This window comes from Lagenorhynchus albirostris, chromosome 3, assembly GCF_949774975.1.
Source record: "Lagenorhynchus albirostris chromosome 3, mLagAlb1.1, whole genome shotgun sequence".
Taxonomy (NCBI): Eukaryota; Metazoa; Chordata; class Mammalia; order Artiodactyla; family Delphinidae; genus Lagenorhynchus; species Lagenorhynchus albirostris.
Window position 1 is genome coordinate 77935670 of NC_083097.1, and position 24858 is coordinate 77960527.

The 24858-nt window shown below is 41.4% G+C and overlaps 1 protein-coding gene across 5 annotated transcripts in view; it reads left to right on the top strand.

The window, feature by feature from the left end:
• Nucleotides 1–24858, top strand: part of CAST (calpastatin) — a 125433-nt gene that overhangs the window by 79883 nt on the left and 20692 nt on the right. For all 5 annotated transcript variants that reach the window (XM_060143310.1, XM_060143312.1, XM_060143311.1 and 2 more), the window contains 14 exons: nt 674–757; nt 4914–4982; nt 6111–6209; nt 7729–7809; nt 8461–8499; nt 8989–9081; nt 9227–9316; nt 10641–10742; nt 14029–14112; nt 15432–15479; nt 16644–16739; nt 18418–18513; nt 22071–22172; nt 22646–22729. In XM_060143310.1, coding sequence (XP_059999293.1) covers nt 674–757; nt 4914–4982; nt 6111–6209; nt 7729–7809; nt 8461–8499; nt 8989–9081; nt 9227–9316; nt 10641–10742; nt 14029–14112; nt 15432–15479; nt 16644–16739; nt 18418–18513; nt 22071–22172; nt 22646–22729 — 1167 coding nt within the window. The remainder of the gene's footprint in view (nt 1–673; nt 758–4913; nt 4983–6110; nt 6210–7728; nt 7810–8460; nt 8500–8988; nt 9082–9226; nt 9317–10640; nt 10743–14028; nt 14113–15431; nt 15480–16643; nt 16740–18417; nt 18514–22070; nt 22173–22645; nt 22730–24858) is intronic.

Sequence of the window (24858 nt, forward strand, 5' to 3'; positions counted from 1 at the left end):
GGGCTGTGGGAACTCAGATGCACTGCGAGATCTGCTCTTTACCTGGAAGTCTTAGAGTTTTTAGGGTCTTGTTGTAGGAGAGATCAACTTACAGAGCCAAAAGTCAGACATATGTTCTGTATTTCCAGAATACAACTATTCAACTGCTAGAAGAATAAACATCTATGAGAACTTTTTCATTGAGAGCTCTTGGAAGATAGGAAATAGGCCTGCTTAACAATATACCTTCTATCAGAGACTGCAAATTTGTGGCCCACCAGTTGCAGCCACTTGTGTATTTTATTTGGCTTACAGTAATCAAAATGATCTTTAATTAGCTGCCAACAAATAAAGTCAGAATACTTCACATAAAATGCAAATTTCTAGCTTCTCTTGAAAAATTGGAATATCTGGCAACAGTAGGCTCACATGGCAACAACTGACTAGAGGCTTTACAACCTTGTATGTGCCCACGTGGCCCACTTCGCCTATGTGTGTTAACCTGCATGGGCTCTGTAAGCTCTTGAGTCCAGCTGTATGTGCCCAGCATTGCATCATATGCAGTAGAAGCTAGTGACCATTTCCCTACAAGATGTCTGCTAGGGGAAACTGGCTCCTTAGTGACATTTGAAATGTTTGATCTTGAAAATAGTCATTCAGAGATACTTAGTTCTGTCAATCTTTTATCCTTTAGACTAAGTCACAGGACACAATTTCCAGTGGCGGAAAGAGTGCTGTTACTGGCATAGCTGCAGCATCTGGCAAACCAGTTGACGAGGTGAGCACACATAAAAGATGTAACGTGAACAGGGGCCTCAATGCTTATCAGGTCTCTTTTATGAGAAACATATGCTCAGCGAAGACCCATTCTACCTGGCTGGCTCTGTTTAACCATTCAGTGTTCCAGTGCTGTCACAGTCAAATAACCTGTCATTTGCTAAAACTGAACACTTCATATGTGAAATTTTATGAAGAAGAGCATGCATCTGAAGGACAGAGAGAGAGCAAGACACCAAAAAGACACTATTTATTGAATGAATGATTTTAAAATTCATGCATTCAATAAATAGTTACTATTCAGTGGAATATTACTCAGCCATAAAAAGAAACGAGATTGAGTTATTTGTAGTGAGGTGGATGTACCTAGAGTCTGCCATACAGAGTGAAGTAAGTCAGAAAGAGAAACACAAATACCATATGCTAACACATATATATGGAATCTAAAAAAAAGAAAACAATGGTACTGAGGAACCTAGTGGCAGGGCAGGAATAAAGACGTAGACATAGAGAAGGGACTTGAGGACGTGGGGAGGGGGAAGCTGGGATGAAGTGAGAGTAGCAGCGACATACATACACTACCAAATATAAAACAGTTAGCTAGTGGGAAGCAGCCGCTTAGCACAGGGAGATCAGCTCGGTGCTTTGCGATGACCTAGAGGGTGGGATCGGGGTGTGGGATAGGGAAGGTGGGAGGGAGGCTCAAGAGGGAGGGGCTATGGGGATATATGTATGCCTATGGCTGATTCACTTTGTTGTACAACAGAAACTAACACAGTATTGTGAAGCAGTTATACTCCAATAAAGGTCTATAAAAAAAATTTTTTTTAGACCCCATAAATAAATAAATAAATAGTTACTGAGTGCCTGCCACGTATAAGACCTCATCAATACCAAGGAAATTAAAAAGTGAGTTGACTCAGATCCTGCATTCAAGATTTATGGCTTTGAAATAAAGCACATAAAATGGCCATGAGCATTTGAATAAGTATTACTCTCAGATCTTAATATGAACACTGCCATCTTGAAATGAGTAAATTACGTGCAGTCATGACACCTACACGGATTGATATTGGGAGGTTTTCAAAGGAGCGTCACAAGCCCTCTCAGGAGAGAGTATATGTGCCCCACTGGCAAATTATGGGCACCTTCCTTAGATCCTTTGAAGAGACTAGCTTGGGAATGTAAGACAAGAAGTAGTCTACCTTTTCTACCCATAGGAATACAGAGAGTTAGTAACCAGTTTGGAAGCCATATCGTCCTAGAAATGCTAGGACGTATTCCTCTTAAAGCCACAAGTAACTAACTGAAGCAACAGTAAGATGGAAATGAAAGCAGAAAAAAAGTAATACGTGTTTATCTATTTTTCCGCTTCTCAAAATGGGAACAGTTATCCCTCTGCAGGCTAAGTAAAGTAAGGAAAGTCATAGGATAAAAGTATGGCCCATGTCCCTGAAACATCAGTTTTTCTTAGATTTTGAAAAAGAAAAGGCACATTATTTTTCTCCAAACTAATGCAGAAAGCATGTGGCATGATGGCAAAATTTACATGAACTTTTCAATGAAAATACTCAAAATAAAAAATGTTTGATTTTTTCCAGCAGACCCCTTGTATATACCTTGAGATCCCTACCCCCATCCTGGGGATACACTTCACTCTCTTGTGTTGAGGAGGGATAACTAGATGCCATGGTTTGGAAAATGGATAAATTTAAGACAGAGGCTTAGATCTCTTAGAATAGGTTTAAAATGTAATTTGAACCTATTCTGAGAGATTTGTAAATGTGATTTTGTAACCTATCTGTAAATGTATTTTTCAAATTTTGATAATTTGAAAATTTATGCCACACATCATCTAGCCAGGGTTATCAGTAAAATCTAAGCAATAAAATTAGGCGAGGTTTATACAGAATTCTGCTGTGCATTGATTGACTTGTGCTACGACTTGTGGCAAATCATTTCACTTTTCTTTGCCTCTGATTTGTCTCCCAGAAAACGAGATTGGTCACATCTGCTTTTTCTTTTTTAGTCCATACCATATGTAAAGCACTGTGGACTGTGGTCTGACACTGCAGGACACTGAGCTGCAGGCTGACCCCTCTAGGGGTGGGATAAAACTATGTACCCAGGACTGCATTCAAGGCAGATTAAGACAAGTCCCCACAGGGAGCTGTTTAAGGAGAGAGGGGGTCTGTCTGATTCAGGGGAATCCTTGGGGACTCTGAGTAGATCCAGTTTAAGTTTGGCATGAAAGGATAGCTAGGATTGCAGGCTTGCAAACATAACAAGGGAGAAAAATATAAGATGTGATCTGGGTACAAAGTGCATTACGGTGTGGGTGAAGCACAGGAGAGGTGAGTGGGACTGTAAGATCAGAAAGACAGGTCGAGGCGCTGCTGTGGAGAATGTAGAGGTGTGTTAATCCATGTGGTAGTGATACAACGGGCAGCAGGTAAGCATTGAAGATTAGAGAACAGATGGAGAGATGCGATTAAAACCAAGTGATTAAAACCGAAGAATTAAGCGACCGCAGTGGCTGGGATGAGACGGAATAAGAGATCTTAAGGTGGGAGGCTGGTCAGGGGCTGTTTCAGTCGTCCTGGGGAGTCCAAAGTTAACCTAAATTAGAACTGGGATAGGATAAGTGAGCGGGGAGCAATGCAGGAGGCGTTGCAGAGGAGAAACTTTCAGGTTTTAGGAAATGAGTGGCTGCAGTGTACAAAGGTGAAATAAAGTCTCAGATAACCTGGGGCTTCAGCGTCTCAGTGAACCAGGTTGCTAACCCTAAGGTGAGGCAAGGGAGGCACCCACGGCCAGGTTCGTGCCAGTGCAGGGGCAGCACCTGCAGGAGTGAGCGCCTCTTAAGTGAGCCTGGTCCTGATTGTCACTGACAGGTGGACAGAGGTCAGAAGGGGAACTGCTGGAGACAGAAAAGTGATACCTGCTTTTAGACAGGTTGCATTGAAATGTCTGAGGTGCCCCGAGAGAGAGGCGATTAGCACATTGTTTTGGAGTCCAGGTGAATGGAAAGGGAGAAGCAGGGAGAGAGGGGAGAGTGAAACTGAATGAACATCTGCATGAGGTTGTGGTTCAGTCAAGGAGCTGGATTCAATTGCCAGGACTCAGGCTCACCCTGATGCTCCCCATGATCTCTTTAACATAACAAGTACAGCAATCACTTATTTAGTACTTATTTATATATCTAGTACTTATGAGTACTTAACGTGTGCACAACTACCGGCTTTCATACTTTAATAGATGAATTAGTTTAATCCTCACAACCCCTTGCAGTAGGTGCAGTCACTGTCCTGGTCTCGTACATGAGGGTACAGAGGTTCAGGAGGAGACGTGACCTGCCTGAAGCCTCCTGCAGCCAGTGCGTGTGGGCTGGTGTGCAAACCAGAATGATTGCCTAGGACCACCAGTACAGGCAGAAACGTGTGTGGCAGGGGGCAAAACAGGAGAGATGCCAGAGGTGGCAGAGAACAGAGGGCACAGATGCCAGCACAGAACGGGGATGGTGCTGTGAGAGATGAGAGTCGGGAGAGGGGTGCTCACCAGAGTAACTCCGAAAAGATTATGTCTGGGTAAAGCCATGGAAACTGCAGATTGGAAAGTTATTGACAATCATTGATGGAGCAACTGAAGCCGTGGTGGGAAGGACATTGATTTTAGGGAGATGGAAGAAAGAATGAGCGATGAGATACCAAAGCAAGGCAGGGTGGAGGTCTTGATGTGTAGGGGCACAGACCGAGAGAACAACATCTAGACATAATGGCTGCTTGTAATAAGAAGGAATTCATGGGTGTTGCAGAGATTAGCTGTGGGCCCTGGGAGAGGCAACCAAGAGCAGTGAAGAAAGAGAAGGGCAGTCCTGGATTCAGATCTCAGTGCTGTGCTTTACTGTGTGACCTGGGAAGTTACTCAACCTCTCTGAGCCTTGCTTGTCACATCTCTAAGTGAGATTAATATTATCAATATTAATATTATTTATGCTTTTCTGAAAAAGGATATAACACATAAAGTGTCTGGCACAGAGCAGATGTTTAGTATATGATCCATGTTATGTTATAATGTATTCATTTTAAAGGCTGTAATATTATTGAATTTTATAAAGATATATGAGGAGTTTTTCTTTCTTTCTAAACCCCCACCAGAATAAAGAAAATAAATCATTAATGTCAGCCGTACCAGTTGAATCCAAACCAAGTGAACCCTCTGGAAAGGTATGAAGATAGCAGTGCCTTTTTACATATTTATTCATAGTCTCCGTGTCTCTCGTGATCTGATTTCTTGAGGGTAAACAATATGAGGTGAGGGTAACTTAAAGGACCTTTTTAATGAATTATTGTTTGAAGCTAATATGACTGGGTTGAAAGTGGGATTTTCTCACGTATGTTTGTAACATTTTACATTCTAACCCTGTGTTCTGGAAACTCCAGTTATGTCTCAAGGAGTTTACATTCCAGTTTCCCTCCTGCAAATGCACCTTCTCTAAGCAGAGGTATCACTAAAGAATGCCAGGCACTTCTTCATTCTGAAATTCCCAATTGAATCAGTCTAAAGCTAACAGGCCTCACATTCTATTACACAATCAGGTGAGTTCCTAAAGTTGTAGTGGAAATATGGTAGTTGCAAAAAAAAATGTAAACGAATCATTTTTAAGCTGAGTTAAATAGTAAAGGGTCTTTCCTCAAATTGTTTTCCCCTTCAAATGTAGCTTATTCTTCACAATGAATCATTCTTAACCTCAAAAACAGGATGGAAGCACTCTTTCATTCATTATACTGAGTTAAGCCCATATTGACAGAATAAACTGTCACTTCTTGTAAATTTAACATCCCTCTCAGGGAATTTCTATTTGTAAGCATCTTCAGACAAGGAAGTAAACAAAAAGCCACAAATGAATAAAAGAACACAGGGCAATCCATTTTTGAAATATATTTTATTTGGTAGAGGTGGAAACGATTGATAAGCAAAAATACTAAGCATTTCCTCTCTTGCAGATAGCAACATGATTATAATTCTCTGTAGTTTGTTTCCTTTTTTCTTTAAACTATCAGTACAGTGGTCTGGCAGCTGTAATGAACCATACACTTGTCCATGTAGTTCATGCCTTTAGACTTATTGAAATTGTGGTTCTTAACCTGAATGTGGCTTTCTATTTTGCCAACCTAGAATCTGTACTCTGGGACTTTAAATACTAAGTTCTATTACAGACGAGATTTTAATCATTTAAGAACTTTTGGTGTTTGGTGTTTTTCTACACAGAATTTTTTTTTCGGTAGTTAAAAAATCAAAATGAAATATGTGTAACAAATAACATTTACATACCTGCTCTTTTTGTTTTCCAGTTAGGCATGGATGCGGCTTTGGACGACTTAATAGACACTTTAGGAGAACCTGAAGAAACCAAAGAAGATAATACAACATATACTGGACCTGAAGTTTTGGTAAGTGATCTTGATGTCGATAAAGATTCATACTTAATGAGTAGGAGAGCTAGTAGGTCATGGTCATGATGCACAAAAGAATATATAGTGTTCTGTCACTTGGAGAGAAACAGTATGCTGTCAGTATCAGTAATAGCAACTGAAAATTAGTGTTGTGGATGGAAACTGTCCTAAGGTGGCTATGCGATTCCGTTGATCAGCAAATACTGATTGATTGTCTCTGCTGAGACTGCAGCTGGGATATAGTCTGTTGGATCACAGAGACTTATTTTCTTTCTTCGAGGCTTAAGTCCAGTGGCCTTCGACTTATTTTAGTTTCTAGATATTTCCCATCCTATCACTTGAACTTATCTTGATTTCTAGATATTTTCTATCCTCAGTTCATCTCTATTCCTGATTCATGAAAAGCAAGAAAGTTATGTTCCTTGGCATTAATAAAAGACATTCCATAGACTGTAAGAAAATATTGCAACAGTCATAACAAAGGATTTGTTTCTAGAATTTATGAAGATTTTTTAAAACTGAGAAAAAGACAACCCAATAGAAAATTAGGAGAAAATTTGGCCAATAGACACATGAAAGTCTCCCTAGTAATTAGGAAAATGGTACTAAAACACAGAGAGATAGCACTTCATACTCATCTGATTGGCAGAAGTGTAAAAGTCTGACAACTGGCCCAGAGCCTGTGGATGTCACATGAAGATGTGCACACCCTCTAACCAGCAATCCCACGTCTAGAGAGACTTGCTGAAGGGAGCCTTGCCCAGGTGTATAAGGAGTTCTAAGAACAGGTGAAACATTTGGAAATGATTTTGTTCAACAGGAGACAAGATGATATAGTGGAACACTTTATAGTGGTTAAAATGGCTTATTCATGTATCAATATGGATAACATTACAAAAATATAACTTTGAATAAAAATAGTACATTACCAAATGACATAAGAACTTGATACCATTTATATAACACTTGAAAATAGGCAAAGTAGTGGTGTATATTGATTATGGGTATCTACATGTGGAATAATTGTTTTAAAATATACTCAACTTTACATTGATGGATGTGATAAAGTTCAGGATGATGGCTATCTCTGGAAAACAAGGAAGAGGAATTGGATTGGAGAGTGCTAAAAAAGAAACATCACTGATTTTTTTCTTATTACGTATGAAATAACTAGATCTGTTGAGTTATATAGAAATTCAGTTATCAACTGCTCTTTTGTAGGTATAGAAATATTAGATAATGAAAAATATTTTTAAATAAAATGCATTTTATATATGAATGAAATTTAATATAGTGGTTTGAATATTTTATAGCATTACTAATAGGTTAAGCCAAGTAAATATGGGCAAGTATTTGTGGAAACTTAGAATTTCAGAGTTGTGTAAAATATTGGCTTCTAAATGATTTATATGTACTCTCGATAGTTCCATAAATTAATAATGCAATAGTACTTTGGTTTAAGAATATGTGTATAACATTCTCAGCTAATATCCTTATGTGTACGGTTTTCTTCTAGGATCTGATGAGTTCTACTTACATAGAGGAATTGGGTAAAAGAAAAGTCACACTTCCTCCAAAATATAGGGAACTTTTAAATGTAAGTTAAACAATCATTTACTTATACTTTATTGTTTCTTTTTTGGAATTATAGTTTTTATCACATTAATATATCCAGTTTTTTTTTAACTTAGATAATATAATGGGCGTGCAAAATTGTCATTACTCTGAAGCTCACTGTATTACTTTGGTAGGGCTGCCATATCAGAGTATCACAGACTGTATGGCTTAAACAGCAGAAACTTACTGTCTCACAATTCTGGGGGCTAGAAGACTGGAATCAAGATGTGGGCAGGGTTGGCTCCTTCTGAAGGCTGTGAGAGGAAGATCTGTCTCAGGCCTCTCTCCTTGGTCTATAGATACCTACATGTGGAGTAATTCCACATCTTCTATGTGTACATATCTGCATGTTGTCTTTTCTCTACGTGGATCTCTGGGTCATTTCCCCCTTTTATAGGAACACTGGTCCTATTGAATTAGGGCCTCTTTTAATGTTCTCATTTAACCTTAATCACCTCTTTAAAGGCCCTGTCTTCAAATACAGTCATTCTGAGGTTCTAGGGGATAGGACTTCAGCATATGAATTTTGGGAGGACACACTCAGCCTATAGCATTCACTGAGCTATGCATTTTGCCAATTGTAAGGATTAATTTTGCCTTCTCAGCATCATCAAATTAATATTTATTTCAGAAAAAAGAAGGGATCACAGGGCCTCCTCCAGACTCTTCGGTGAGTTCACATAACTGTCTTCTAAGATCAGATTTAACACTTTTTATATCTTTGGTTGGGGGATAGAGTTATCAATTCTATATTTTGGGATTATGACTATATTAATCTCTAAATCAGATGAAGTTTCCATCTGTTCAGAGAACGGGGGTGGGCCTGGGGGTTGTTTCAATGCATGTTTATTTCCTAAGTAGATTTTTGAGGGAAAGAAGAATGGGGACAAGAAAGTTTTAGGATAAATTAAATGTTAATAAAAATAGGATGAGGATATCCTAACATGTAATATGTTGAGAAGAGAGAAACAGGAAAATAATATTTATTGAGCATCCAGTTTCCTCCCAAACATAGGCTTTCCTCTGAGTTATTTCGTTGATCATCTCATTTGGTAGTCAAGGAATTGCAAAAGTCCATTCTTCATTTGCTGGGTTTATAATCTGATCTGTCACTTGAATGATTCCCGCATGTGACCCGTCGTGCTGCCTGTTTCTTTAGAAACCCCTGGGGCCCGATGATGCCATAGATGCCTTGTCATCAGACTTCACCTGCAGTTCTCCTACGGCTGATGGGAAGAAAACCAAGAAAGAGGTATTGTTTTTAATGTAATGAGGGAAACTTGTTAGAAACCATCTCATACTTTAAGACAACAACAACTTTTTAGTTCTGGTTATTACGATTTGGTTAATACGTTTCCTTCTTCTGTAAGTCAAATCTTTTGTATTTTGTTTTTCAGAAGTCTACAGGAGAGGTTTTAAAAGCTCAGTCAGCTGAAGTAATCAAAAGCGCTGCTCCACCCAAGGAGAAAAAAAGAAAGGTGGAAGAGGTATAAAAAAATTACTTCTTTAAAATTAAGCATGGTCCGCCTGACAGCAGTTGCTCTCCTGAGGCTCATCTAGCTGACTGGGGAGAACCCCAATAGTGCATCCCACCTACTGAGCATCTTTGCTCCCTCGGGCCTGTGTAGAATAGTGAAACCAGTCAGGGTTATATTGGTCATCTCCAGGCAGGCCTGCTCTGTTTCTACAAATGCTTAGGGGTGATTTCAGCACACTTGCCTTGGTAGTGGAATAAGATTATCTCACCAACACACTACACAGAAGAGCAGGATCCCAGAGGAACTGCACTCTTGGGACATGAAATCTTCAACTTGATTTTCTAAAGGAGTTTGAGTCCTGTGAATCACTAGGGGGATGTTGTTATAGCTGCTTCTCTCCACCTTAACCACAGTTGACTATAACTTAATTCTTGTGAATCCTGAAAGGTGGCACTGCAGCTCTGGGCTGGATGAGAAAACATGCCCCATCTGCAGGTGGTCCAGATAATCCAAGGAGCCGTTTCTTTTTTTTTTTTTTTTTTCCCCTGCGGTACGCCGGCCCCTCACTGTTGTGGCCCCTCACTGTTGTGGCCTCTCCCGTTGCGGAGCACAGGCTCCAGACGCGCAGGCTCAGCGGCCATGGCTCACAGGCTCAGCCGCTCCGCAGCACGTGGGATCTTCCCGGACCGGGGCACGAACCCATGTCCCCTGCATCGGCAGGCGGACTGTCAACCACTGCGCCACCAGGGAAGCCCCAAGGAGCCGTTTCTGTTGCTGCTGCTCTGCCTCTCGCTCCTGGGGTGGCCGGTTTATTTTTATCTGGCTTGAGGAGCAGCGAGAGCACCACACCCCTGGGAGTGGGAGTTCCTACAGCCATCAGCCACTTCAGGGCCCCCTGCTTCCTGGGCTTAGCTGTCGTGCTGAAGGACAGGGTTGTCATTTTTAGAGACATTTTTAGAAGTCATTTTTAGAGACATTTTTAGAAAAAGAAAAGCAGGATACTGAAAGTTTACTTCTTGCAGCTTTTATTTTGATATGAGTATTTTATAATATAATTATTATTACAGTTACACTTCTAGCTTGCTAAGTAAGAGGTGAAGTGTACCTCTGAGAGCACTGTTACTGTAGAAACGAGTCCTAAGCCCCAGTTTTCACTCACTGGTAAGTTCTTCTTTCTTTCAATTTAAATAAAATTGCCTTCCTAGAGTCCTTCCCCAATCCACAGCTCATTCTTAGAGTTTTAAAATTTTGAATTTCACAAAGAAATGGGTGGATTGTTTAGGTTGAGGAGATGTTCTCTTTTTAATGTACAGAATTTTTTTTTTCCTCACAGGACACTACGACTGATCAGGCACTCGAGGCTCTGTCAGCTTCGCTGGGCAGCCGGAAGCCAGAACCTGAGCTCGACCTCAGCTCCATTAAGGAAGTCAATGAGGTACTGACCTTGGAGTTCACATACAAAACCTGTTAGTCTTCAGGTTACAAGGTTACGAAGCTAATGCATTACACATGTTTAGAATTCTTGTACCATTTTTATCTTCTTAGAGATTTTAAATGAACTGTTCTTTGTCCTGCCTTACTTTCAGGGTCTGGCTAATTTAGATATTTATTGCTGGGGAGTTAGCAACCAGAAAGGATATTTCAGTGTTTGTCTTGTTAACCATCTAGAATTTTAATACTTAAAATGAACACTAATCTCCTTTGCCAATTCTCAAATGACACCTGACTAAACAAGATAACAACGAAGGCAGTGGCCTGGTGAGTTTTGTCCGCTCTCATGGAAATTGGACATTTGTATTTTCAAAAGGTTCCAGGTGCTTCTCTTTATAAGGAGAGAAGGAGATGGTTGCAGATGGGGTGGGAGATCCTTTTTATAACTATGGGGGAAAATGTTGAAAACTTGTCCCAAATTAGAATAAAATCAAGCAACAATTACTTTATAACTGGATTTGCCGCGTGTTTAGAGTGTGATGCTGGGGAGAGTTTACCCCACCACACGCCAAGACCTTAACAAGCCTTACGAGCCCAGGCAAGCTTGTATTTGGCGGAAGAGAGTGTTCATATTAAATTTCAATTTTTAAAGAATTGTTGAACTGAGTCCTCTGGGGGAAAAGAGGAGGGAAGGCATAGAGCCGCCCTGCGGGCATCCTTGGCCAGGCAGTGTGGTGGTGGGGACCCTCAGGGGCGCCAGCCTGTCAGCTCAGGGTGGGAGCTGGCACTTGTCGCCGTCACAATGCTGCTGCCTCCGCTGTCACTTCCTGTTCTGAGTCACCGGGGAAGGTGAGTCTCGCTGACTCCCAGCAACGCCCCCTGAGTCTGGGACTGCCCTGGTCTGAAATGGGCCAGTTTCTATCTTCGACTTTCTCTGAGGTCTTGCCGGGCGCAGTGTGGTACGACAGGCTTTGTGAAGGCGAACACAAGGGAGCAGGGGAAGCAATCCTTGTCCTCCAGAACCAAGTAATGTATTGGGAGAAAGGGAAACTTTGATGACAACATAGTGCGAGGTGCACAATGTCTCAAGGAAAGGGTGGTCCTGGCAGGACCCTGGCGGTCCACCACCGAGGGCTGCATGGCAGCCAGCCAATGGCACATCTGCCTCAGGCTGTTTACAGATGGTTAAGGTGATTTAAGAAGATGATAATTTGGGGGCAGAAAGTATAAACATAATCCCAGGATGAAAAGACTCTTAGAGTGACTAAAATCGGATAGGTAGATGTGAAAAAGTTATGTAAAAATAACTTTTAAACAGTTTGGGTTTAGGGGGATGCATATAAATGTATTAAATTTCCTCTGGAAAGTTAGCAAACTAAAATTTGAACAAAAAGGACTATTCTACTCTTAACACTAGTTTTCCTTTTTAATTGTGTACAAAGTATAAAGATTCTCCAATCCTCTGGATTCTTAAGTTGAATTTTTAGTACCTGATGGTGAATTCACTACTTCCTGGGTAGTCTGCTGTGATAAGGCTCATAAAGGTCGACATGCCATAGGAGTCCACGGCCCCTCCAGCACGTTCCGCACCAGATGATGCTTCAGAGAAGAGGTCCATGCCTACTTGTCATTCTCATAATGTATCATAATGCATTGATTCTGTAGTGATACCTCATTATTAATCTCCCCTATTTCTAGTGTAGTTACCTAGTCTGGAACTATTTCAATTCAGGGGATGTTTGTTTTCACCTCCTACTGGATACAAACCACAATGCAGTCATTTAAAGAATATAAAGATCAAAGAATAGAAAGGATCTAGCTGTGCATGTGACTCGCTGTTCACAAGCCTAAGTGGAGAGGACAGTCCTATACAGGTGACGCTTTCATGAGGACTGTTTTATAGCCAATGACCTCACAAATCCCTGAACTGGGGAGTACCACTATATAACAGGACTTACTTCATATCCTGCAGTAGAATGTAACGGGAAATATTTTTTAAAAAATCCTTTCATCCCAGTTATTATTCTATAGAACAATACAACTATAATTCCAAAGCCTAGAAAAGTACCTGGCTTATTAAAAGTGCTCATTAAATATTTTAAAATTAATCAGCTAACTAAGCATTCAATGGAGAACCACAGTCTTAGGCTGAGATGTAGATGGGAGCAATAGGCTGAGCTAGAATCAGCTAAATACCCACGCCACCCGCCCCCCCCAGCACACATACTTTTGTGCCCAGGAGCTCCTTGATTTGTGATTTAAATCCATACCTTGATACAGGTACATATTATTACATATCATGGAACTTTGCATTACCCACCAGGAGTTTAAAATCAAATGTTATATCCTAGAAGCCACTGATCTGCCATGGAACTGCACTTTTATTTGTAATGCATTTGGTTGTGCATGGTTCAGTAATCCAGTGACGTCTTGGTGTTACTGAAGGGAATTCTTTTAAAAGCAGTAAAACCAGGGCCTCCCTGGTGGCGCAATGGTTAAGAATCCTCCTGCCAATGCAGGGGACACGGGTTCGAGCCCTGGTCCGGGAAGATCCCACATGCCGCGGAGCAACTAAGCCCATGTGCCGCAACTACTGGGTGTGTACTCTATAGCCCGTGCTCCGCAACAAGAGAAGCCACTGCAATGAGAAGCCCACGCACCACAAAGAAGAGTAGCCCCCGCTCGCCACAACTAGAGAAAGCCCGCACGCAGCAATGAAGACCCAATGCAGCCAAAAATAAATAAATTAAATAAGTTTTTTTTTTTAAAAAAAGGGAAAACTAATTATCCTTGGATCAGCCAAGATTTGTGATGGGATGCCTCTCCCCTTTCTGAACCGTGTTTAACATTCATGAGAATTCGTTGTTTTCTCCCCCTTAGATAACTGCCTCTTTCAGTGCGACAGGTGGAGGCTGTAAAATGATTGCAGCCAGCTTGTGCACTGTGCTTACCTTTCTTCAAAGGATATCTTATTTAATTTTCTCTGCTGCTCCTTCCTTACAAGTCAGCAAGCTAGGTAAGGATTCTTAGTAGCCCCATTTTACAGCTCAAGAAACTGAGCCGAAGAAAGCCTAGGTGGCTTCCCAAGGTCATACAGACAGGGCAGGGACACCTCCCTAGGATTCCTGGCTGTGTTGTTTTTTTGTCTGTCACCCTACACTGCCTTCCTCCTAACGGCTCACCGGGCACTTTAATCTGATTTGGTCTCCTCCACGACACCCATGGATAAAGTGATGTCTTATTTCACATGTATTATCGCAATGCTTATTTTTTTTCTCCACCTTCCTCAGGCAAAAGCCAAAGAAGAGAAACTAAAGAAGTGTGGTGAAGATGAGAAAACAGTCCCACCAGAGTATAGATTAAAACCAGCCACGGTACGTTGTTTGCCACGGTGCGTGACAGCAGCTCACTCCTCCTGCCTTCGCATCGCATTTTGTCCTGTCTGTCCCCATGATGCCTAAGGACGTGTCTGATATTAACTCTGAAGACCCTGAATGCTTTATTCTCTGTCTTCTGCAGTTGGACCCTTTAAAAGAGGGTTTCCTAAGTAATGACCGTGGGGTCATTAAAATTCCCTCAAATTCACGTGTTTCAACTATTAACCATGCTTGACATAGGTCCTTAACCTTAAAGCAGAGGAATAATTTGGGAGTAATATTTTCTCTAACTGCTATATGGATAAAAGCACATAGATCTTCTAAGTGGTAGATAAACATACAATGATTTACCAGTATCCTCAGTGAAGATGGTTTTGTTATTGTTGGTTTCAGTTTGACATGAGGATGGTGGACTTATTCCTGTACTTATATTTGTAATTTATCTTTGAAGTAATACACATAAACATATGGTGGAAAATAGCTACAATGCTTATATATGGAAAGTTTCTCATTTTTTAGAAACATTCTAAATTGTGAATTCTGAAAAACCAGTTTTATAGGAATGATATCTTACCTCTTCACCCTGGGTTAGAGAAGTGAAGCTTTTTTCAGTCTTTCATTGATGTAGCTGCATCTTTCTAGCCAAAGAACTTTTTTAAAAATTCTACTTCCTTATCCAAAAGATGGAAATTATTTTTCAGTAATTTTTAAATTTTATTTATTTATTTATTTATTTATTTTTGGCTGCACTGGGTCTTCGTTGCCGGGCGCGGGTTTTCTCTAAGTGTGGCGAGCAGGGGCTACTCTTTGTTGCGGTGCGCGGGCTTCCCGTTGCGGTGGCTTCTCTTGTTGTGGAGCACGGGCTCTAGGCATGCAGGCTTCAGTAGTTGTGGCATGCGGGCTCAGTATTGTGGCTCGTGGGCTCTAGAGCACAAGCTCAGTAGTTGTGGCACACGGGCTTAGTTGCTCTGCGGCATGTGGGATCTTCCCGGACCAGGGCTTGAATTCCCCATGTCCCCTGCATTTTGGCAGGTGGGTTCTTAACCACTGTGCCACCAGGGAAGTCCCTTCAGTAACTTTTAAAGAAAAGTAATTGCATTATATTTTATAGCATTTGGTTTCTTGATTTTTACAGCTCAACTCCTTATTCTGATACTTTCTAAATAAATTAATTTGAAACACAAACTCACTCAGATATATGGCAAAAAAAACCCAATCTCTCCTCTCATATCCTGGAATTTCTAAAACAAACTTAATGGGACAAGAAAGCAAAATTTTCTATTCATTTTAAATGTATTTTTAATTTCATTTTACAGGATAAAGATGGAAAACCACTCTTGCCAGATGTTGAAGAAAAACCCAAGGTTAGGAAATAAGTGTTTTTTGATACTTAGAAAACAATAGAACTGTAAGGTATAAACAGATAATTTTGACAGACCAGATCTCACTGTAGAGACTTGCATGACAGCCTACTATTAAGGAAAGAGGAACTTTTGACAGCAACACCTGGCTTAGATCTCTGACTCTTTTTCACATATTTTAATGATTATTTATCTCATGAATTATTACTAAAATATTACAAATTTACAGGTGATGTTCGTTGAACATTAGGAGCCGATATCAAGAGGGCCCTTAAATTAGGTTGTTAGCACTTGGTTTGAGCCTAATTACAGCATCAGGTGCTCTAATGATTCTATGCTGCCTTTACTTAATTTGGTGTTAATCAGCATAGTTACCTATCATGATGATATTAAGCAACTACATTTATTAGTCACTTACTATGTGCCTGACACTACACTAAATGGTGTTGTGTGTTATCATTTTGAGTCCTCACTGAATGAGGAAGGCACTATTATTATTCCCATTTTACAGGTGAGGAAATTGAGACACAGAAGGATTCTGTAAATAGCCCAAAGTCAAACAGCTAGGGAATAGCGAGGCTAGGACTCGAACCTCTGTCTATCCAACCCTGGGGCCCAGCTTCTGAATTACATACCATTCTGTCATAGATCAGAGCATGTGGAGATTTTGACTAATTACAGTAAACGAATAATACCACTTCACCTGAAGGAACTAGGGATAGCAGAACTTTCCTGCCAAAACCGCATGTAGTCATAGGGAAGGAGTATATGATCTATGTTTCCTCTGACTTATTCATAAGGAAAGTCGCTGGAAGTAGGAAAAACCATCACATAAGGAAAAACGATAAAGATCTTCATTGGAACAAACAGGCAATCTTATTTGAGCAAAATTACTCTGAAATTGAAGTATCAGGAAAACTTTTAACTAAATAAGCCATTAACATGTTTGTGGTACTGAGGTGTTTAGTATTCCTTATTTGTTGCATGACACTTACCTTACATTGATAAATGAAACATATACCCTGTATAAATTAACTTTTGGTTTTAGATCCTAAAATATGACATAATATGTATTTACCAGAAAACCTTTTTCTCTATGAAAGCTTTTTTCTTTTCTCAAAGTAAAAATAATTTTCTTCATATTATATAATATTTCTTATGTTACAGCCCCTGAGTGAATCAGAACTCATTGATGAACTTTCAGAAGATCTTGACCAATCTAAGTGTAAAGAAAAACAATCTAAGCCAACTGAAAAAACAGAAGTACGTTTCTAAAAATAAAGATCGCTAGTTTTTGTTGTTTTTTAATGTTTGTCTATAATCTTAAAAATGTGAGACCAAAACTTTTAACAGGAAGTGGCTGATAAAAAGGCCCATTTTGCCATCTTTTTTCACATGCAGTTTTCATCTTGCCTGTTTCTGGATGTGCTTTATTTTCCCAGGCTGACCCTCATATTCTTGCAGTTTAAGTCCTTTAGTTAATTATTCCTTCAGGAAGGCATTCACACCCATGCTTTTCTTTCCATTCCTGCCTCTGTAACTGACCTAGTTAAAGTTGTCATCACTCGTCACCTCAAGATGGCAATGGCCTGTGTCTTTGGTCTCCTTCCAGCCCATCCCATATGTCCACCGGCATTATTCTTTCTCAAGCATGTTTGTAGCCACAACATTCCCCTGCTCCAACCCTCAGGAGTTCCCATTCCCTACAAAAAAGTTCCTGCTCATGCATTTGGGCCCCAGCTTCCTTTCATGCCAAGATGTGTCCCCCTATCACTAAACTCAGATTGTAAGTACTTGTGTGTTTTCCAAGGCTTTTCTCATATGGTTCCTTCTGCATAGAATAACCTCTCCAAATTCTAGATCAACTAAAATCGTAGTCATCCCTTTAAGGCTCAGCTAAAATATGGCCTTTGTCTCCTGCATTTCCCTCCCCAAACCGTACCACCCTTGCAACTCTTGTTAAGCAGAATACAACACACCAGGGAGGTCTGTCATGCTTTCTTTATATATCCCTGTTGAGGCATGTTGCAAACAAGATTTTAGCTGCGCTGGGCTTTACTTCTAACATTTATACATATTTTTAAATAGTAAATTCCTTGAAAGAAGAGCTCATGCCCTATTAATGATCATCTGCTGAGCACCTTGCATACAGGATAGGCTTCCATAAATGTCTGGATTAAAAGCAATCTGTTTGAAATTTTACTCTTGTAACAAAATAGCACAGTGATTCTCAAACTTCAGTACACATCAGGATGACGTGGAGTGTTTGTTAAGGCACACATTACTGGGTCCCAACCCCAGAATTCCCGATTTAGTATGTTGGGGGGGGGATCAAGAATTTGGATTTCTAACAAGTTCCCTGGTAGTTCTGAGGCTGCTGGTCCAGGGACCTCACTTTTAGAACCCCTGGGATAGTCTTACTACCTTGCATTTGTACGTAGCTATTTACAATTTACAGGGTGCTCTTAGATATGTAAAAATGAGGTATTTAAATAAAATATTGTATTGCATTTATAATTGGTATATTATTATTGTTACATATTATATGATGGCAAATAATATAAATAATAATAGTTGATAAAATTCACTGAGCTTACTGTGTTCCCAGGTACTATGCAAAGCACTTAGCCTGTTTTATCTCATTCAAGGCCCCTATCAACCCTTGAGATATAGGTACTATAACTGTCCTCATTTTGCAGAAGTGCAAACTGTGTCTCAGAGAGGTTTAGTAACCTACCTAAGGGAAGAGGTGAAACCAAGGTGAAGTCATGGTAGCTGAAGAGTTTCAACATGCCTTGACTTATTTACTGCTCAAAATCCTTGGGCATTCAAGAAAGTCATGCTCACAGCATATGGTGTAGCAGACTGTATTGTTGGTCTATCATTGTTCAGTCTTAATAAATTTCTAAAAATTCGTCATTGTACCTGCTTCTTTCTGCAGGAGTCTCAGACTGCTGCCCCTACTCCTGTGGAAGCGGCCGTGCCTCGGACCTCCTTGTGTTGTGTGCAGTCGGCCCCGCCCCCGTCAGCCTCGGCGGTGAGTGGTCCTCTGGGCACTGAGAAATGTCTTGAGAAAGTAATGTTCTTCCTCCTCTGCCCTTTCTGCTGTGTATTACCGTCATATTACTGTATTCTAACAAAATAAAAATAAAATCTTAGATAGCTATATTATCCTCTGTTTAGGCTTCTGGGAGGAGCTAGAAACTCAGGCTAGATTTAAATTTTTAATTCAACTGCTGCAAACTGTTTTGTTTTGTTTTGTTTTGACCTTCTGAAATTGTTTCTAGCTCCTCGGCTACTGTGGTTAATCATGCTTCTTCACATTCCTGTGTCTTTCAAGCTGATTTGGTGTCCCACAAATAGCCCGATATTACTTTTTATTGACTCTCCTGGTGGAATCATCTGTACCTTTGTCATCATGACTCCTCTCGCAACTGAAGGGAGACAGGTGGACTCACTTCCTTTCCCCTTCCTTCTTTTCTTGCCTCTCTCACTTTCTAATTTTTCTATAAAGTATGATATTTAACTAGTTGAATCTGTTTTCTTTGGAATTCAGTGAGTTTTGTTTCCATTAGCAGACAGAATCTGACTCAGAGAATAACAGCTGATGGAACTATGTTTCGTTAGTACAGACTTAATGAATCTACACTCTGAGTAACTAAACTTGTTCTAGATGCTTTGCAATATCTTCTCATTGAATTTTCACAAGGACACTGTGAAGGCTGTTCTGATCATGTCTCTCTTATAAACGAGGGCAATGAACTTCGAGTTGACCTTGAGCAATTCACTTGACCTTTCAGAACCTCAGCTGAGATGTAAGATATGGCCCCTGCTCTCAGCCCCCTTCAGGTCTAGTTTGGATATGGGCCAGGTTCAGGCTTACAGTTTAGTTTGATCATTCTCATATGGGAAAAGGGCAGCAGGAACATGGGTGAAGGAACTGCTTTCCAGGAGGAACTCAAAAAGGTTTGCAGGTGGAGGACGGGATCCTGCTGAGAAGTGGGAACAGCACGGTCCTCCTGGGGAGACCAGCAAACCCAGGACAGCCCAGCACAGAGGTGTGGAGCCCTTCAGGTATTGGGGTATGTGCATTTAGTTGTTTGGAGAGAAGAGGGCCTTGAAGAATATGTAGGACAAGGGTCCTGGGTACCCTGAGTGGCTGCTTCCTGCCAGGGAAATCCTGGGTGCCAGTCCCCTCACAGTCCAGGGTCTCCCTCCTGCCTTAGGACGTGACCTCCTTTTTATTTGGCGGGAGAGTCTCAGGGTACCCTCCAAAAACTTTTACATTGTGGTATTCAGGCACAGGCCACAGTGGTAAAGAACAGGAGAGGAAGAGAGAATCTGGGAAGAGACTGGTGGAGGAAGTAGGCACAGAGGCAGTGATTGGAATCAAAAAGACAGTAGCCAATATTCCAGGGCAGAACTCTTGTGACCTAAACATGTGTCATCTACCTGTTGTGTCAACTGTGACTGCCAGGGCCTTAGAGCCGAGTTAGTTCCTTTCCAGCTTTATCCTGACTATAGAGAGTTGAGCATTGGATTTTTAATGGAGAGGAAAAAATTTAAAAAAGAGCTCTTGTTTTTCTATTCTCTGACTGCCTTTCCTGGGCCTCTACTCCACCAACTCTGGTTACCACAGTTGCCGAGTTTATCATCACTGAGGTCAGTTGGCATTTCTGGGACTGTGACACCCATGGGAGCCAGAAAGAATAGCCACAGAGTGTGATAAAGGTCAGAGAACTCAAGAGAGGCTGGAGGATCAGTGAGCAAAAGGAAACAGAAAGCCCAGGGGAAGGAGATGAATGTCTGCCTTCTGCAGTTCTTGTTGTAGAAAAAGAAAGTTTATTGAGCAAATCCAAAGACCTGAGCTCTAGTTCTGAACCTGACAACAAAAATAGAAGCTTTGGGGCTTCCCTGGTGGCGCAGTGGTTGAGAGTCCGCCTGCCGATGCAGGGGACACGTCTTCATGCCCTGGTCCGGGAAGATCCCACATGCCGCGGAGCGGCTGGGCCCGTGAGCCACGGCCGCTGAGCCTGCGTATCCGGAGCCTGTGCTCCACAACGGGAGAGGCCACAACAGTGAGAGGCCCGCGTACCGCAAAAAAAAATAGAAGCTTTTGTCATTGGTCCTGTTTCCAAATTCTTTAGCTCTTAAGACTGCTGCTTCTCCTAGCTTTTCTAACTCGGTTTCACTTATTTCCTGAGCCAAAGGGCACAGGCTTGGGAAGCAGTAGTTTCCAAAGATTCTGCAGCAGAGAGTAGAAAACAGAAGTGTGAGCAGGTGACTTGGATCAGGTAGCAATCAGATTGCTTGGCTAAGACTTGGGGACCGCTGCAGCTCTTAGTTACAATCCCAAGCAGGTTGGAAACATCAGGGATATTTGTTGCCCCTCAGAATAAAATCTATGCAGTGTCCAACCACTAGATGGTGATAAATCACTTTCCACTCAACGGCCCTTTCTTCACTGGTGATCTTTACTTTTGTGGTGCAGCTTAGCAACACTTTTCTTACTTAGGACGATGGCTAATCTATATAAAACAGAAAGACGCTTTGACTCTAAAAGTCCAATATGTACTCCATGTGAAGTCATATTCTTTTACAATAAGAATCATCTTTGAGACTGTTTAATTCAGGAGCTTTCACACTTTTGACCAAGACCAGAGTTGGAAATTCATGGATTCTGCAACCCAGGACCCGCACAGTAGAACAATAGTTTAGTAAATGGTACTTATCCTTGGTATGCATGACGCATTCTATTTTATATTCTTCATTTAAAAAAAGTCCTGACCATGAACTACTAAATTGATTTTAAGAGCTCATCATGTATAGATCATGACCTGTGGTTTGGAAAAAGCTGGATCTAGTCCTCTCTTTAGCCCAAACATTATTTATCCTTTATTTTCCCTTTATGCCGTTTATGTTCTGTGTTCATCCAGTTTCATTTTAAATACCCCTGTGGTCAGAGCTCATTATTTCACAGGGAGCACATTTCATTTTCAACAACTGGACCCCAGGTAGACTGTTCTCATTGGGCCACTCGGGTTAATAAGTCACAGGCCGTCACCTGAACTGGCGTGAATCCACTCTGACCAGTAGAAGCCACATAGAGAACGCAAGCTTCTGTGCCTCAGCAGAGGCTCAGCCGAAGCCGTTGCCTCCGGGGCCCGGCTGTTTCACTGGGAAGAGTGTCCTCTCGAGGGCTTTTCTGAAAGCTTTCCTGTGCCATCTCTAACAGTCACATAAAGATCACTTCTTTCTTCTTTCCTGGCTTTCAGCTTCTGTGTGGTGTCACCCATTCTCTTAACTTCCTAATTTCTGAACCAAAACGTGGGTTAGATCTTAAGAGTTTCTCACTGTCAGTACATAAATTGCACACACTTGATGTTTAACCTAAGAAACTTGCTCTAACTTTTAACACTTCAGGATTTTTAAACATAGATTCTAATTCAGTTGATTTTTTAGATGATTAAAAGATGACATGTGCTTCTTATCTAGGCCTGAAATAAGGCTATGCCCACCTGAATTGTTTGTTGTAGTCTCTTTTAAAAGGAATGCTTAACCACCTACTTAGTATACCCCCTGGTGTGCTTTTAGAAGGCCATGGGGCCACGTGATGCTGTAGAAGCCTTGGCTGGAAGCCTGGGGATAAAGGAAGCTGGTCCAGAAGTTGGAAAGCCTGTGGAGGATAAAGTCAAGGTAATGGCAGCTCAGATACTTCTAGGAAGGAGCTATCGTTGATCGCCCTGACTCCCCAGATAACTGAGTCATTTTTTAAAATTTCCTACAACACATGGCCAGCTGTCTTTCTCTGTTATTGTGCATGTCCTGTTTAATAAGCAAACCCTGAGTGAGCATCAGTGTTTAGGTGCAGCAGTGGATGGCTGGCGTGCACATATCAGAGTTCTTAGTCTCACCTTGTCCACCTGCAATTCCATTGCTGAGGAGTCAGGAGAGAAGTGGCACTGCCTCTACCGCTCCTCACGACTGCCTCTTAGCCCAGCAGGCTAAAAGTGGTGCTGTCTGAGCCTGCTAAACCAGGATACAGTGTCAAAGATGGAGTTGCTGTAGGAACCTAACAATGGATTTGTTGACCTCAAATTTAGTCACTCAGGCCTCCACTTATGAGAAAAAGATGTATTAACAATGAAAATGGTTTCATTTTTATTCAGGAGAAAGCCAAAGAAGAAGATCGTGAAAAACTTGGTGAAAAAGAAGAAACAATTCCTCCTGATTATAGATTAGAAGAGGTCAAGGTAAACAGGCTGGGATCTTTTTCTAATTTATTTTAATTTATATTGAATTTCATGTACATGAAAAAGGGACATGCGAACAGACCTGGGATATAAAGATCACGTTTCTTAGTATTTCTACACCAAATAGTATCAGTTCACTAATATCCTGTTTGCACACCAGCTAGGAAACTAAAATATTCCTAAGTGGCCTTTTACTCCTCCCTTAGGTGAAAGAAATATAATGTCTTAACTACCTAATTTTTGCCTGTCTAATAGGTGGCCTGTTAGAATACCAGAAGCAGAGAAAACTTAGGAAACCTTCATACAGATAGGAAAACCAAAATGAGCAACAATCACTTCCTGAGGAAAGATTTACAAACCTTAAATATAAGTTGACAGATAAGAGAGCCTACTTGACACTGAATATAGGGAGTGATAAGTTGACCCATTTCTTTTCTTTTGAACGTAGCTTGTACAGACCAAGTGTCAAGGGGGAAGCCACTACTTAAGAGATATGCCACTTCATGGATAATGCAGGAAAATCAGATTGATGCTCCTCGTATGCAGCAGGTGTACTAGTCCATTTATCTGGCAAAGGCAGGAACTATACTGAGCTTTCCCTGATTGAAAGTTTATTATTCTGGATACCTTTAGTCTGCTTCCTTTCTGCATTTCACAATTCAGTTGAAAGCACGGACTTCCTATTCATTTCGGCTTGTTTGTTTGCAAGGTTCTTAGACTGTGTAGCCCTTAAGTAGCTGTCACATTTGAAAAAAGGCTGGTCAGGTGCCCGTAACTCTCTTCAGAGTAGGAGGCTGGTTACTTTCTCTCTCCTTCTGCTGAATTTTAGTAGCAGTTTTTAAGAATGCAGCTGATTAGCTTTCCTGACCGCTCTATTCTGCGGTACTTTCATCCTTCTCTGAACTTGTTGATCCCACCCATTACTACTTACCTGTAGCTTTATAGCATTTCCAGGTGCTGGCTTGATCTCTTGTTTAAATCCTGTTGTTCTTCTTCAGCTCTGCTCCCATCAGGCCTCTTCAATAGATTCAGCTCCCTGAGGGTAGACCACAGGTTCCCCCTTCCAGACACGGGATGATCTCAGTTTGAGTGTGGAGCAGACGTGCCCTCGCCCCTGCTCCTGTGTGTCACTTGGGAAATGTGCTGCCTTTGCAGCTAAAGGATGGTGGAGAGCAAGCCTCAGGCTGTTTCCGTCCTCACTGAACAGTGGTCAGAAGGTATATGTGAACGTGCAGAGGAGGTGGAAATGGGGGTAAAGGAGTTTGCCAAAAGGGAAGCTGGTGATACTCTCAACCATTGCATCTCCTTGAATTTTAACAAAACAAAAAACACCTTGACCACTTTATCAAGAGAAGTACACGGTTGACCCTGGAGCAACACAGGTTTGAATTGTGTGGGTCCACTTATATTCGGATTTTTTTCAGTAGTAACACTACAGCACTATACCTTCTCAGCTGGTTGAATTCATGGATGCAGAACCACAGACACAGAGGGCCGAGTATAAATTATACACAGATTTTTGACTGCTTGGGAGGTCCATGCCCCTAACCCCCGTGTCTTCCAAGGGGTTAACTGTGTGTTTAAAGAGAGAATCTTGCACTTCTTTTTGCGTGTGTAGATACATGGGATTTACCATTTATTTATAAATCTTCTTTTACTGAAGAGCCCCAAATGCTTTAGCGATTTTGTCCTGTTCCTCAGAAGTGGCACTCAGAGTCATTTGAAGGTTGGCATCATCTGAGCCTCAGGGTGAGCTCCCCGAGGGCAGGGATGTGTCTGTCCTACTTTCTGTGGTATTCCCGGTGCTTAGTAGAGGGCTTGGCGCAGAGGTAATTCAGGATGTGCTGCCTCTACAGTTAACCAGCTTTTTCAAGGCAACTTGTGCAAAGCCCACTCCCCAGGCAGGTGAGGGTCTCATCCCCGTGCTCCCTCAGTGTCCTGTGCACACTGTCACAGCCCCACGTGCCACGCACTACATTAACTGTTCACGTGCTCCCCCTACAGTAGTGTGAGCTTCTGAGGTTGGCAAGCCACGCTCCATCCGTTTGCAGCCCCCGTGCCTAGGGAATGCCCAGTGTGTGCCAGGTCTTTGTTGACATGAGCTAATCAGAGGATATTTCCTGGTGAGA